General features: G+C 39.5%; 1 protein-coding gene and 1 long non-coding RNA gene across 4 annotated transcripts in view; one reads left to right on the top strand and one right to left on the bottom strand.

Annotated features, from left to right (window-relative positions):
* The window catches only part of LOC122426818, an 87,260-nt gene extending 79,535 nt beyond the window's left edge, over positions 1-7,725 (bottom strand). The window contains exons 1-2 of the long non-coding RNA XR_006265235.1: positions 7,440-7,725; positions 3,290-3,391 (exon numbers count right to left, since the gene is read on the bottom strand). This is a non-coding gene — a long non-coding RNA (uncharacterized LOC122426818). The remainder of the gene's footprint in view (positions 1-3,289; positions 3,392-7,439) is intronic.
* A 243-nt stretch (positions 7,726-7,968) lies between these two features.
* The window catches only part of GLS (glutaminase), an 87,661-nt gene continuing 80,255 nt past the window's right edge, over positions 7,969-15,374 (top strand). For all 3 annotated transcript variants that reach the window (XM_043445050.1, XM_043445051.1, XM_043445052.1), the window contains exon 1: positions 7,969-8,582. In XM_043445050.1, the coding sequence (XP_043300985.1) occupies positions 8,182-8,582 (401 nt within the window). In that variant the 5' untranslated portion in view covers positions 7,969-8,181. The remainder of the gene's footprint in view (positions 8,583-15,374) is intronic.

The raw sequence follows: 15,374 nt of genomic DNA, 5'->3' as shown, positions 1-15,374 counted from the left end.
AAGGTTCAAAAACAACCAATCAGAAACAGGTAGAGATGTCTAGTTTAGCAAAAAGGAGATGGTCGGATGGCATCACCGACTCAATGGACATGAGTTTGACCAATCTCTGGGAGATGGTGACGGACAGGAAAGCCTGGTGTGCTGCAGTCCATGGGGTCACAAAGAATTGGACATAACTGAGTGACTGAACAACAACAACAAAAAGTTGGTTGTCTTAATATGGCTCAATATTCTTTCTTGGGATAGAAGAGAAGCAAATCTAGAGTTACAGAAGTGACTTGGGATCCACACTGAAGGTTGGGGCAGGCTCCTTAATGTTTACTATATCTCCAAGTCCATCACTTTATTTTAAATCATGCAAGAGTATCATATATGACCCCCAAACAATTGGGGGAGTCATATAATATGTAAATAGGTTAAATCATAGATATATAATTTAGTGGGGTTAAAAAATGAGAGAGAGAGGATTAATAAATTGTACTGAGGGCAAAGAGATAAACACAGAGGAAGAATCTTCCATAGTGTAACTTTGTATCAGTTAGGTTGTCTTAATGGATACCAGATCCAAAATGGTTTAAACAGTAAAGAAATGCATCACACGTAACAAAAAAGGGAAGGCATCAGAGTTGGTAAGTCAGTACCCTATGAACATCATGGAGATTCCAGATTGTGTCTCTCTACTCAGTTGCTGGGTTTGGTTTAAGGCTGTCTGCTCTTCTGGTAGTAAGATAGCTGCAGCAGTTTCAAGGGAAATGGGATTTCCATGGGTGGCTAGGACTACTCATCTGGAGTAGAATCTGTGCCAGGAATAAACCTCAAAGAATGCTATATTGCTATCACCATCTGATTGTTCTGAACAGAGTTGGAAACATGATGGGCCATGACCCAAATTATTTCTGTAGATGTTCTGTTTGACTAACACAGTGTTAAGAAAAGCTGAATGAGATGCATTTTAAAGTCAGATGATTTTATTTATTTTAAAAAATCATATTTCTAAGAATCCAAAGGTTTATCTAAATGTGCCTGCATTCCACTTTGCTAAAATTGGCTCAGGTGGATTAGCTACTGCCTCTCTATACAGAGCATTTCAATTCCAACTTACTGGGCTAAATCATTCCCTAATATATTATAGCCTGGTCTGTTTTACTCAAGTTACCTACTGAGCCTCTCATTGGGGAAATTACTCCTAAAGATTTTTAAGAGTCATGTGATGTTTCTGCTCCAGGGAACAGGTCTCTTGTAGGTAATTGTTCAATGGTTCAAAAGAAACGAGGGCAAGGGCCTCATCTTGCTAGAGCTGTTATCTTATTAACTTATAATTTCTATAGCCATAAAATTTAACAATTCATACCTTACCCCAACAGGAATGTTACAAAGATAAAGAACTTCTTTAATTTCAAAAGAAAAAAACATGTTTTTATTCATATTGTATTAAAGAACTACCTTCATACTTATGTTTGATATAGTCAAAAACCAAACAATTTTTTCTATCAGTTTTTCAGTTAAATATTACTCATTTATACTTTTTGTAAAGCCTTTTTCATTGGATACATATCTGAAATATATTTACAAGGTAGCTATATTGTTTTACTGGGTTACCCCTGTGGCTCAGCTAAAGAACACACCTGCCAATGCAGAAGACACAAGAGACATGGGTTCGATCCCTGGGTTGGGAAGATCCCCTGGAGAAGGAAATGACCAACCCACTACAGTATTCTTGTCTGGAAAATTCCAAGGACAGAGAAGCCTGGTAGACTACAGTCCATGGGGTTGCAAATAGTCGGACACTGAGCAGCATGTGCATGTGTGAGCACACACACACACATTTTTTTTTTTGTTACTAGTTGTATCACTCAGCATTGGTTAGGCAAAATTTTAAAGGGTTTAAAAGGAAACATTAAAAATTGAATATTAGTTTGGAATATTTTCTACATTTAATATTTTTAGAGAAAAGTATTGGCTTTCAACATTACAACAAAGTGCCATTTCTTTAATTGTGAGATATTCCAACCACAGAGAAAAAGAAAGAGAATATAACAAACACTTGTATATCAACTACCCATGTACCATAGTTGCTTCAGATTTTAAAAATTATTTTTTAAAAATTCAGTCATTGCAGATACAGCTGAAGCTCTTTGTACATTTCTTCAATCCCATTCCTCATGATATATTACACAGATAATAACTCCTGAACTGAATTTGATGTTTATCATTCCTATACACATTTGAAACGTTTAAAATCACATATGTAAAAAAAAAATCACATATGTATACATCTGTAAATAATACATTGTTTTGCAGGTTTTACAGTTTCATAATCATATCCATCTGTAATCTGTTTTTGAAGCTTATCCACTTTAAACATATACTGGGGCCATTAATTTTAGATAATATATTTTGCCGCATGTAAAATGTAGAAATATGATAATTATTTTAAGTCATTCTTCTACTGATAAAACATTTAGACTGTTTCTACAGAGATTTTTTTTTATACATCACACTGTCGTACTCTCTGGGGTGCCTATTGAAACTGTGCCTCATGGTATTGTCACTATGAGAAGCGGCGCTATCACAAGTCAACCTTTCTTTTGTAGCGTTCCCTCTTGTGACTTAGACAGAGGAACTCACATGCCAACTGTAAAGGTCAGATGCTTGAAAAGTAAATTTGAAGGAACCTGCTCTATACAGAGGATGAATATCGATTTCTCTTTACCCAGAACATCAAAATACCTTGCTATGGACTCTCATGCATTTCTCCCAAATGTTTGAATTTTGCATTTTAGCTCCATAAATAATTATTTCAGCAGAGTTTAATAATTGTTTTCCAAACTGGTAATATGATCTTACCATTTGAAGAGCAGATTGACACAAAAGTCCAGGTTCATTTTTCCTTTTCAGAGCTTAGAAAATGTGACAACTTTCAGATGTCGAATCAACATTAGATTTCAGAGCATAAATCCAATATAGCATAATTGATATGGAGCTCATTCCTCAAGCCACTGCTTATTTTCCCCAAAGTGTCCAAATATATACTTATAAATATCCAATATCTCCTACCTAAACTTTAGTTTTAATTGCCCCTGAAAGAGAATGCCTATTCTGACTGTCCTCTCAGTGGCACTGTTTCAACTGCGCTAGACATCGACTGCCAGTTTTCAACGTTCTCGAATACTCTCTGTAATTAATATTAGTCTCATGGCTGCCAAGTTTTCATTCAACTTGGATAATGTACAGGTCAACCTAAGTCATTCTATGATGATAACCCCCAAGTTGAAATTACTTACAGTACCATTTATTTCTCTTTGTAGTCTCTGTTAGTCACAGTCATCTTCAGCTTTGTTCCATCAATCTGGGACCCAGATGAAGGAATCATCCACTCTTTGGACATGCTCTTCATGTACCAAAAGGAAAAGAGAGATGATAGAAACAAGTGATGACTCCTAAAGTTTCTGCTTAGCAGTGGCCTACATCACTTCCTTTCACATTTCATTTCATTCAAGGCATAAGGCCAAGCCTCCCATTCAACAAGGTGAGGAAGTAAAGACTTCCTATTGGGAGAGACAAAAATATTTGGGAACAGTAACAAAACCTACCACAGAGGTTTTCAGACTCAAGTAAGTATCCTTTTGACTGACTTTTTGGCCATTTATAAAATCAAACTTTTTAAGGTTTTGCTAATATACAATTTTCTGATATCTAGGATGGGATTTAGTCTAATTTAATATTTTCTATGAATCTACAAAAAAAAATAAGAAAATCACTTGAAAAATCAGTAAACACCTGGAGGCTCCAGGCATACAATCGTAACCTAAGTCTAAATAATTTATAAACCAAACTAACTGAAATCTTTACCATATCACTCTAAATGAAGAAAAATAACTGATTACCACCCCAACCCCCATCCCAGCCATCAGAGAACTCTCAAAAAGATTTCCATATAGTTAGTATTTTAAATGAGACCATTCAAACAATCTCTTCAAATCTGATTAAAATTTCTCTTGCCATTTTTGTGTGATACTGCAAGGAACAGATATTCATTTTAGTGTACATAGATGGCAAATGATAGATTTTTAGGTTTAATTGTATGTGATATGTACATTCAGGCTGGTTTAGTTTTGTTTTGCTTTTTGGTCTAGCAATTCTTGGTTTAGAACTATGTCTTTTCTAAAAGTTATTTGTAAATAGGTGGTACCCCAGGCACTGAGCCTAGCTTTGCTTAAGCTGTCTTTATAGTAGTCTATTTTAAGATACTTTGCAAATTATTGCTTTGTTTTCTAAAAATGAAGAAAATTATCTATTTTGGGATGTTAGCATCTTCTTTTGCAATAAGGAGCTCATGACCTGCCCTACAGTCAGCTCCACATCTTGTTTTTGCTATGTACAACTTCTCCAACTTCAGCTGCAAATAAAGAGTTGGGCCATAAAGAAAGCTGAACACTGAAGAACTGATGCCTTCGAGCTGTGGTGCTGCAGAAGACTCTTGAGAGTCCCTGGGACTGCAAGGAAGTCAAACCAATCAATCCTAAAGGAAATCAACCCTGAATATTCATTAGGAGGACTGATGCTCAAGCTGAAACTCCAATACTTCGGATACATTATGAAAAAAGCTGAATCATTGGAAAAGACCCTGATGCTGGGAAAGATTGATGGCAAAAGGAGAACGGGGCAGCAGAGGGTGAGATGGTTAGATAGTATCACTGACTCAGTGGACATGAATCTGAGCAAACTCAGGGATATAGTGGACAGAGGAACCCAACATGCTGCAGTCCATGGGACTGCAAAAAGTCAGACATGACTTAGTGACTGAACAACAACAACAAAAGCTTCTTCTTAAACGGTACTTTATGACTACATGGTTTAAAACAATTGCTTATTTGTCTTTACAGTAATAGATGTGACAACTAATCACATTGTACAATAACATTTATTCACTCATGGGAAAATAATAATAATTATAGCTAAAACAGAATTCAACTAGCATTGTTCTAAGTGCCATACATGTATCGATTCATTTAACACTCACAACAACCCTATAAGATACCAATGTTATCTGTATTATGTAGATGAAAGATTTATAATACTTTAATAAAGATCTAAGTTCAGCTTTGGAAAAATAAGTTATGTTTGGCAAGGTTTATCAGTGAGGCTAGGAAGTTGGCCAGTTAAAGCAGGAAACCAAGAGAAGAAAGGGAAGTAGCAGCAGAAGCTTGTTTAGAGGTTTCCTGAAACTTACTCTATTCTCTAAATAGAAGAATTTCAAACAAACCAACAAACCAAAAAAACTTAGGCAACTCTTTTAAGGTGTTAGTCAAAGGAAAACTATTTTCTATTTAGCTCTAGGTGAACAAATAATACCTTTTAGTTTTTGTGAAGGGCACGATGTGGAACTTATATATATATTATCATCTTGAAACATTAGCCTTTTTAATCTTCAAAAGAGTACAGAAGTTCAGGAACTGTTCTAGTTAGAACAAACACAAAGTGCAAAAATTCCAATTTTTCCTTTCTATGGTTGACTATCTTCTCAATGGCTATGAGACCACACCCCATGGTAGGATAACTGCACCTATCTAGTAGCAAAGAGGACGTCTAGTAGTCTGACAACCCAGACACATGCTAAACTGAAGAGTCATTTTGTTTGTAGGTATTTTGGTAAGTTATTGTATGTATGTAACTATATATGTTATATGACTTAATAGTTGAAGAATTAACCTAATGGAAATGGTAATTAACTCATAGTTCCAAAAAAAAATCATTAAACATTTTAAAAATTATATAAGATGAAGAAAATAGTCAAAAGTATTAATGAGTCACATTTTAATTCAATTTGTAGTAGCTTTAATTTGCTGTCTAACTTTGTATTAGTCTTTTCAAACAAGAGGTTAAATTTCAGTGGACTTGAAGTTGTTCTAAGTATTAGGAGTAACATCTGTCCATTCTAACCAGCTCATCCTTGAAAGTAGAAACTCCAGAAAATAATCTCTTACTTGGTTTACTTTCTACATGTGTTAAGTATACTATAAAATATATAAACTTTAAACACTGGAAAGAATTTTCATAGAAAAAATAGAGAAACTAAGAAAAACCAGGAGGAAAATAATAACTGAATTTGTCAATAGTTTGGATGTCATTCTGAGAAGGGAGGCAGTCAACATTGGTAACTAGTTATACTAAGAGATGGGACAGTATTCAAGTTTATGACATTGATAAGTCAGACTGGAAATGTTAGGGAGATGTAGTATTTGCTACTTTTCCCCCAAACCTAATTTCCCTTTTCCTAAATATATTTACTTTGACTCATCAAATTTAGAGATAGGTAACACTAAGTAGTAATAAAAACCGTCTAAATGATTTGCAATTGTCTTAACTTGGGGGAAAAAATATACATATAATAATAGCTTGCTCCATATTCTTCCGGTTAAAGAGAGAGAGAAAAAACTTAAACACAAGACTGTGACATGCCAGAGGTCACATACTAGTAGGTTTAGCCACATTTCTTATTTACTAATTTAGTGCAATATTTTAAGATTCATTACATTACTAAATCTGATGATCAGTTAATGATGCACCTGATATACACCCTTCCTGTTTCATAAAAACTATCCCATTAAACTTTGTGGTGGTGGTATAGTCACTAAGTCACCTCCCACTCTTGTGACCCCATGGACTATATAACCTGCCAGGCTCCTCTGTCCATGAGATTTTCCAGGCAAGAATACTGGAGTGGGTTGCCATTTCCTGATCCAGAGGATCTTCTGGACCCAGGGATCGAACCCGGTTATCCTGCGTCGCAGGCAGATTCTTTACGGATTGAGCCACCAGAGAAGCCATATTAACCCTTGTGAATCTATGCGTTTAAAACTGTTTCACGACATCGCCTAAAGAATTTGGGGGCGGGGGGAAGCGAAAGTGGACTGTACATAGGCTACATAGGCTCAAAGAAACAGTCAGAGATTATCAGATCCTCGGCTCTTTTCCTACAGGTCCAAAAGTATAAATGGATAAAGAGATACTAGGCTGAAAACGATTTAGAGAACCAGGATCTGGATGCTTCTATTCTACAACGATGAGGAAGCTTTAAAATACAGAAGCATCTACAATTTTGCTCTCAAGCAAACTAGTATTAGGGGAATCATTGTTGTTCAAAAGTATTTTTGAGATATCACTGCACATTTTTAAAAGCAATTTTTAAAAAAGGAAAGTTGTCACGTTTTGGAGTTTCCCCCTCTCTCTTTGCCCTCCCCCGAACTCCAATCCTCCAAATGGCAAAGCCGCATAGCTGAAAGGATTTTGCTCATTTTTTCCAAAACACTTCACATCTGGGCAGTCGCCAACCATGGAAAGTTTCAAGTAAACGTAACATTTGGGAGAAGGACAAGCTCGTCTGGGGCTGCCCTCGCGGGTCCGCGGCCCTCAGAGGCGTCGCCACACGCCCTTACCGGATAGCCGGGGGCCAGCGGCAAGCTTGGACAGCCGAGCTCCGACGGCCAGGCCAGACTCCAGCCACGACCAAGCCCACTGATGGTCGGCCCCTGGGCAACAGGGGCTCTTGCTCATCAGTTGCCCAAACAGTTCGAGGTCGCAGAGTCCAGGAGCCCACCCGTTTTGAAAAGGACGAGGCCACTGACCCCCCCAGTTTCTAACTGTGGCAGACTCGATCCTGACCAAGCCAGAGAGAAGGGGCTACTCTGGAGACCCGCTTGGCTCTCCAGCCTCACATGTCAGTTTGATTCCACGCCCCGCCCCTCCCCCCCTCCTCCCTCCCCTCCCCCCTCCCCTCTCCCCTGCCGCCAGTCAGCCGCCCGACACTCCGCGCATCAGGCGCCGAGAGAAATTTGACTGCACCAGTCACCAATCATAAGCGAGGTCGAGGATCTGAGCCAATCGGAGCTAGCGGAGGGGGCAGGCCGTCGGCGTCCTCCCGCCTCCGGGAGGGTGCGCGCGGAATGTCTCGGGCCCGCCCCTGCGCCTCAGCCTCAGTGCGGAGCCCTACGCGGTGTGAGGAGAAGCGGCTGCGGGCAGTCTGAGGAGAAGCGGCGGCAGCGGCGGCGGCGGCTAGAACCACACCCACGTCTCTGCCGCTGTACTCTTTTGCCCTCTGGCCGTCCCGCCGGAGACCGCATTCTCGGAAAAGAGCGGCCGCCCACGTCCGGAGCATCCTCCCCTGACGGACCCAGCGGTATGATGCGACTCCGAGGCTCGGCGATGCTGCGGGACCTGCTCTTGCGCCCGCCCGCTCCCGCCTGCGCGGTTCTGAGGCGGGCGCAGCCCCTCGCCACCCTGTGCCGGCGACCCTTGGGCGGGGGACGAACGGGCCAGGTGGCCGCCGCGCGGCTCTACCCGTGGTGGGGCGGGGGCGGCCGGTCGGCGGGGCCCCTCTCGAGGGGCCTGTCCAGCTCGCCCTCGGAGATCCTACAGGAGCTGGGCAAGGGGGGCACGCAGCAGCAGCAGCAGCCGCCGCCGCAGCAGCCTGGGGCGTCGCCGCCCGCAGTCCCGCAGGCTCCCGGCCCCAAGGACAGCCCGGGGGAGACGGACGCGTTCTCCAACAACGAGGGCAAGGAGCTGGTGCCTTCAGGCGAAAAGTGAGTGTCTACGCGAGGCCCAGGAGGCTTCGTCCCGCCTGGGTCCCGGGCCCGGGAGGGGCCTTCGGTGGGGCGGGATGGGAGCGGAGGTTCGAGAAAGAGAAAGAAAGAGATGCCGGGCGGCCTGCGCCTTCTGCACCATGTGATTAGGCCCGGCCCCGCCCCGCCCGCGCCCCTCTCTGGGCCCTTACTTCCCTTCCCCGCCGCCGGGTGGAGCTGCCAAGGGTCCGGAGGGCCCCTTTGGTGCACCCCCCCTCCCCCGACGCCCGGGCTGGAGCTGTGGGTGCGTGTCTGTCCCACGCCGCGTGCTCAGCGCCCCGGCTCAGGGCTGCAGTGCCTGGCCGCCCGCCCAGCCCTTGGCGGTGATGCCACACGGACATCACCGAGTGACATTTTAGGAGTCTGGCGATGGGCAAAGCCTGTGCCTTTCTGACTCCTTGCTTCTCTGGATCCGAGTTTCCTCTATGCGTAACCCCTTTCTTCGATCTCTGCCATCATCTCTTGAGAAGCCTGGAGTAGCAGAATATTCTTCACATTTCTGAAGTGGCTTCTTAAGGCTTGTGTAGAGCCATCTGGGGCACCGGAAATAACGTTTCCGCAATGAGATTAGGAGGAAAAGAGTCATGTGGCCGAAAAGACGGGGCACGTAGTACAGACCACCTGTTTGCACTGGGGACCAACCAGCTTTGGCTCGTCTGACACCTTCCATGAGATGGGCGAATTTTTGAAAATACATGTGAAAATAGCCAGGATTGAATGTGACGGGTAAAGTGCTAACTCTGAAAAAAATGAATTAAGTAGCTTTTGTGGCTTAAATGAATTGTGGTAGGGTGATAACTCACCTATTGTGCACAGCAATTTAATCTTAAAACAAAATTGGGCTTTTTTTTCTACACAGTACGTGAGGCAGTTTCCTGGATATTTTGTCTTGAGTTAAAATAAATGGACACAAGCTTTTTTTCCCCCCACTGTAGGTAAATATTCACTTGTCTGTTTTCTTTATATCTTACTATTTTTCTGACTTTTGCACTAACCGTATGTGATCTGTTTTTTGCTCCTCTTCTACTTATATTGCTATCTTAAGTCAAACTGAAAGTGGGATTCTTAACACTTTTCAATCTCAGACCTGGCTTAATGTTTCCTGTGATTGAAATTGACACCATCCTAAAACATTCCGAGCTCAAATTGTTCTCCCAGACTGAAAAATGTTACTTTAAAAAAATCAGTTGGTGATGGGCAACATTTGTGATCTTCTGTGATAATGCTTTTGCGCCCTTATGATTATGGGCAGGTCATTGAACATCCTCAGTTGGATGACCCAAATGTGGTCACGTTCTGAAAAGCTAGACTTTTGTCAAATCTCTGCATCTTTAATGTTTTTTAGAGACTAGAATTGTGTATGTTTATGTGGTACTCACTTTACTTACCTGAATTACCAGGCATGTAACTAGTTTAAGTACAGGTGTCCAGAGTTACAGAATTGAAAGAAGAATGTGATTACTAGCATTTAAAAGTTGTCCTTAACGGTTGTTTGATGGGAACGGCTTTCTCTAGAAAATGTCTTCCATTCTGTCTCTTGAATGGCTCTAGTATCCCTCTTTTTTTCCCCTTATTGTGAGAAAATTGAGCTTTTGTGATTTACATGTTTTCCAGAAGCTTATACCGCCATTGCCTTTGAAGTAAATCATTTCTTAGCCGTAACTCTGGAACACTTACTTTGTCTAATGTTTATTGTCAATTCTACATAAAAATGTCCCTTCCTGTTCCTCCTAGCCCCTAAAGAAAACCAGTCTACGGAGGGACTTCTTCAAGAATATTTGTTCAGATGTCCTGGGAGTTTGAATGGCCAATAAGATAACCTTGTTTACCGTAGTTCAAGAGTCTTTTTGACACCAAAGTTTGGAGTAATAGCTCGATGAGTTTAGGAGCAGTCCAAGTATATGATAAACCTGAGAGCTTTCAATCAAGGATTTCAAGAGTGAACCCCAGCTATCTCCAGGTTACATATAAAGTGAAGAGTACTGGTCTCAGTGATTGTGAAAAAAATTTTAATCTGTTTAAAGAGTCTATTTCTTGAGTGATTTGGTTTTGAAATGTAGCTTCCTTCCCTTGACTTCATCCATTTTGCTTTTATGTAGTAAAACATTTCTCTTATTCTGGGAGGTAAGGTTCCAGTTGATCCTGTTATCCTTTCTTACACTCAGCTTTCAAAGTATAGGTCATTCCTCAGTTAGCAAGTCACCTGGGATGCCAGCACTCACTCAGGATTCTGCCAGTTTCTGTAGAGGATTATTAAAAGAACTACCCATGTGAAAAATAAAATGAGTTTAACATTTGTTATGTATAACAATTCATTTTTTTTTTTCAACTTTTTTTTTTTTTTTTTTTTTAGTTGGAGGCTAATTACTTCACAACATTTCAGTGGGTTTTGTCATACATTGATATGAATCAGCCATAGATTTACACGTATTCCCCATCCGGATCCCCCCTCCCACCTCCCTCTCCACCCTATTCCTCTGGGTCTTCCCAGTGCACCAGGCCCGAGCACCTGTCTCATGCATCCCACCTGGGCTGGTGATCTGTTTCACCATAGATAGTATACATGCTGTTCTTTTGAAATATTTTAAAATTACATCATTTATTGTAAAACCTTACAAGGACATCAGCATTTGGATTTTAGGCTCAAATGAAAATTTTTTGTTGTTTGGTTTCTGGAAAAAATTTATGTGAAACTGTGTGATATTCACTGTTTACCCTTTTGCCTTGCTTACCAGTAAGCTCAGAGTGAATTTAATTCTTAACCATAGTAATTTTGTTAGTTCACGTGGCTGGGATGTTTGCTTTTCCTCCTTTCCTTGGTCTTATATTTTATTATCCATGCAATATTATATTCTGGAAGGAGGTAGAATGTGAGTTATCTCTTTTCATAGTCAAACTCTGAACCATTGTCATCCAAGGCTATGCTCTGTCTGTCAACAACTTCAATTCTGGTTTAGGTTACTGATCAAGGTTAAGATTTTACTACTGTCCTAAGTATGTTACAGGAAAATGTAATGATCTCTGCTCAGTTTTCCCTGCAGTCCTCTTATTTAATTTTGTTAGTAGTAGTCCATCATTTTGGAAACCGTGTAACACAACTCTTGACTTTTTAAATTGTTCTCTTTTTCTGTGTCTCTTTTGGGGTTTGCTCACTGGGTATAAATCCTGAGGCTGTGAGGCCTCTGCTTTTCCCCCACTTGTCTGCTTTCTCAGCAGCATATCCTCTAATGTTTGTGTAGGTAATAGTTCATTTTTCATCCAAGCTTTGTTCTTATATTTATCTCCACATACCTAATGACTTTGGGGCTTCCCAGTGGTAAAGAATCCACCTGCCAAGTAGGAGTCGCAGGTTTGATCCCTGGGTAGGGAAGAGCCCCTGGAGAAGAAAGTGGCAACCCACTCCAGTATTCTTGCCTGGGAAACCCCATGGGCAGAGGATCCTGGAGGGCTGTAGTCCATGGGATCACAAAGAGTCATATGCAACTTTTCGACTAAATAACAGTCTGATGACTTCAGGTTTAAAATCTTCACCATATATCTGTTCTTTTGTCTCATTTCAACCTATTTTGCATGTTGTTTCAAGATTAATTACATAGTTATAATTTCAAAATACCACTCCTTCCAGAAAACCGGTAATAGATTGGGATGCATGTTATATCAAACAATGCTGTGTAGCATTTGAAATTTTTGATTAACTTCTATTTTATGCCAGTGCTTGCCCAACATGAACATTTTTATCATACTGTCTTCTCTCTCAAGAATGCCATACTTCACTTCTGCAAAATGTAGATGTGCATATTCTGTCTTAGTGAAGGATCTCTGGGAAGGGTTAACAGGTGGAGAAGAGGGAACATTTGTTTAAGTTACTTTTTGTTTGAGCATTATATTATTTAATTAGAAAAAGAGAAGGATGATTCTGGGAAAGTATCAGTAGGTGTATGCCCTTTAGAAAATAGATAAAGCATACAGGATACAATATCAAAAGAATTCCATTAAAACAAGATCATTTTCCCCCTATCAGATTGGCAGATGTTAAATTAAGTGATGGAAAGGGTGTGGGAAATAGGAACTCTTTACATTGCTGGTGGAAGTAAAAATTCAACTATCTTGGAGGGCAGTTTGGTAGTAATCTGTTAAAAGCTGCACATGATGGAGTAATGCTGTTTGCTCAACTATATAATTAAAAATATGTTAAAAGTGAAAGTGCAAACATGATTTCAGTTAGCTTCAAATACTATGATTTTGGTTTTGTAGTTCATATTTATTCTTAATAAATGGTAGTTAGCAGGAAAAAAATCATTACCTCATATTTTGTGCGAATTGAATTTCAAAGTAAGATTAAGTACTTAAGTGTTTCAGCAACGTTGAATTAGGTCTGCTATATAGAATAGCACTGATGATGAAGTTGAAGCAATATTGGCATCCTATCCAGGTAAAACATTGTTAAATAGAAAGACAGAACCTCTGTTTAAATAGGGGACAAATTCTGTTACGATCCTTTAATCATTTGCTTTTAATTTGCAAAAGTGAACATATTTACAATTCATTTAAATTGACATCAAGATTGAAAATATATTTAGTTCAATCCCTGGGTCGGGAAGATCCCCTGGGGGAGGGTTGGCAACCCGCTCCAGCGTTCTTGCCTGGGAAATCCCATGGACAGAGGAGCCTGGCAGACTACAGTCCATGGGGTCACCAAGAGCTGGACACGACTGAGCTACGAATAATTTCCGATACAAACTTATAAACCCTCCTTCATAAAGAAAATATATTTAATTTTGGATGTGGAACTTTGCAGTGAACCCTTCAGTCATTTTATTTGTGATTTGCTCAATATTTTTTCTAGATTACGGTTGTCAGTGGGTTTTAGTTTTGCTTGAATGCCCAACCATAACGTACATCTTAAAATTTTTTGTGGCCTAATGTTTATTTTAAACCACATGCATCTATTAGCCTTTGATAATACCTGAACATAATCTGTAATAAACTGCATGCTCTTAATTAATAATACTTAGATGTCATTCACTGAAGGAGCATGAATTAGTTCCTGAAGTTTACTCTGCTTGAGTTTAGCTTCTTGTTTTTAGGCTTTATATTTTTTACAAAGAAGTCTGCCTACCTAAAAATCAACTAACTTAGGGAGTTAGTCTTTTTGGTGAAGACTTGTATGTAGAGAAAAGTGGTGGTGGTGGGGAGTAGACACAGTTTTAGTCTGAAAAAGATCAGGGTCACCTTGAAGAGAAATGTGTTGAAGATTTATGTGGGTTTCTTCAAGTTTTAAAAAATCAGTAAAAAACTGCACTACTTCCTTCTTGTGATTTTGAAGTGAAGAAAAATTATGACTGTAGAAACCGAAAGTCTGCCTGTAGGATTTGCATTCTTTCAGCACCTCAGTCTTCAAATTCTTTATAAACCAAGGAGTTGCCTGTGTGTGCCATTTCACTGTTAAGTCATTTGATGCTAAGAGGAATGTTTAAAGCTAAATGAAGTAACTAATTTTATAAATAAATATCTAACTGTAGATTTCTCTAAGTAAGGTTAAATAGGTTTCAGGTAGAGATGCTGTTGCTATGATTTTATCCTGGAATCTACTCAGGGATAAATTACTTTGATTGTGAAATGCAGGTGTATAGGACTGAGAACTTCCCTTGGTGATTTTTAAACTTCAGAAAAATTTGATAACTGTACCTTTTTAGGAGTCCAGGCTAACAAAACTGAGGTGTAGATAGATTTTTTGCTAACATTTTTGGCACAGTATTATGGTTGTTAGAGAAAACTGGGGAAAAATTTGTGTTCCATAGAAGTGGAATGGTTAAGTAAATTATGGCACATCCACATGAGAGTTTATTATTCAGTCATTTAAAGTGAATACAGATACTTTTTAGGGATATAGGAAAATATAAAAGTTATAATACAAAATTTTCTATGCAGTTTGATGTCAAGTCATCTCAAGCTTTTAAAAAATGCTTAGAAAAAGTAGTAGAAATAAGCCAAAACGATGTTAGCAGTTGTGGTTTGTGAGAACAGATGTTGTTTTTCCTGCCTCCATATAGTTACTTTTAAGATTTCTCATTATGATAACTTCTAATCAGAGAAAACACATTTTAAATTTGTAAATCTCTACCCTGCTGTCCTGGTTTGCTATCCTGATATCCTTTTTCTATTATGTATAACAGTATTATCGCGTTGAAAAAAGTTCTGAAGAAGATTGTGAATGGGTTTGTAAAGCTCCTATTGCCAGCATTATTCAGTTGTATTCTCTTCTATCCACAAACATCAAAGTTTTAAATTTCTTAACTGTTTTTGGTGTAAGTCTCCTTATAAAATGTTGCCTGTTTTTCTGCCATATTAAAATATTGTAATGAATAGAGTTTAACATTTCTTAGGTTTACTATAAGGGGGTATTACTATACTGTGCTAAAATACAGTGATGCTCCAAGGCAAGTGGGGCAAACTTTTTCTCTCAAGGGTCAAATAGTGCATATTTTTGGCTTCACAAGTTATCTGGTCTATTAAAGGTATTCAAAGCATCTTTTGTAGCAAAGAAGGCATAGACAGTAGATAAATGAGTAGGCTTGGCTTTCTTGCAGTAAAACTTTATTTTAAAAAACTGGTGGCCCTTGTGGTAGTTTGCTGTTAGTAGCCCTTGCACTGAACTGTATTTATTTGTGTAAGATTTTCTCTAATACCCTGGTTCTGGTTAGAATGGTTTGTTCTGTGGATTATTGTATCAGTTGCTACATTTTGTTCTTG

This window comes from Cervus canadensis, chromosome 24 (genome assembly GCF_019320065.1).
Source record: "Cervus canadensis isolate Bull #8, Minnesota chromosome 24, ASM1932006v1, whole genome shotgun sequence".
Taxonomy (NCBI): Eukaryota; Metazoa; Chordata; class Mammalia; order Artiodactyla; family Cervidae; genus Cervus; species Cervus canadensis.
This window is presented reverse-complemented; position numbering and strand designations above follow the sequence as displayed.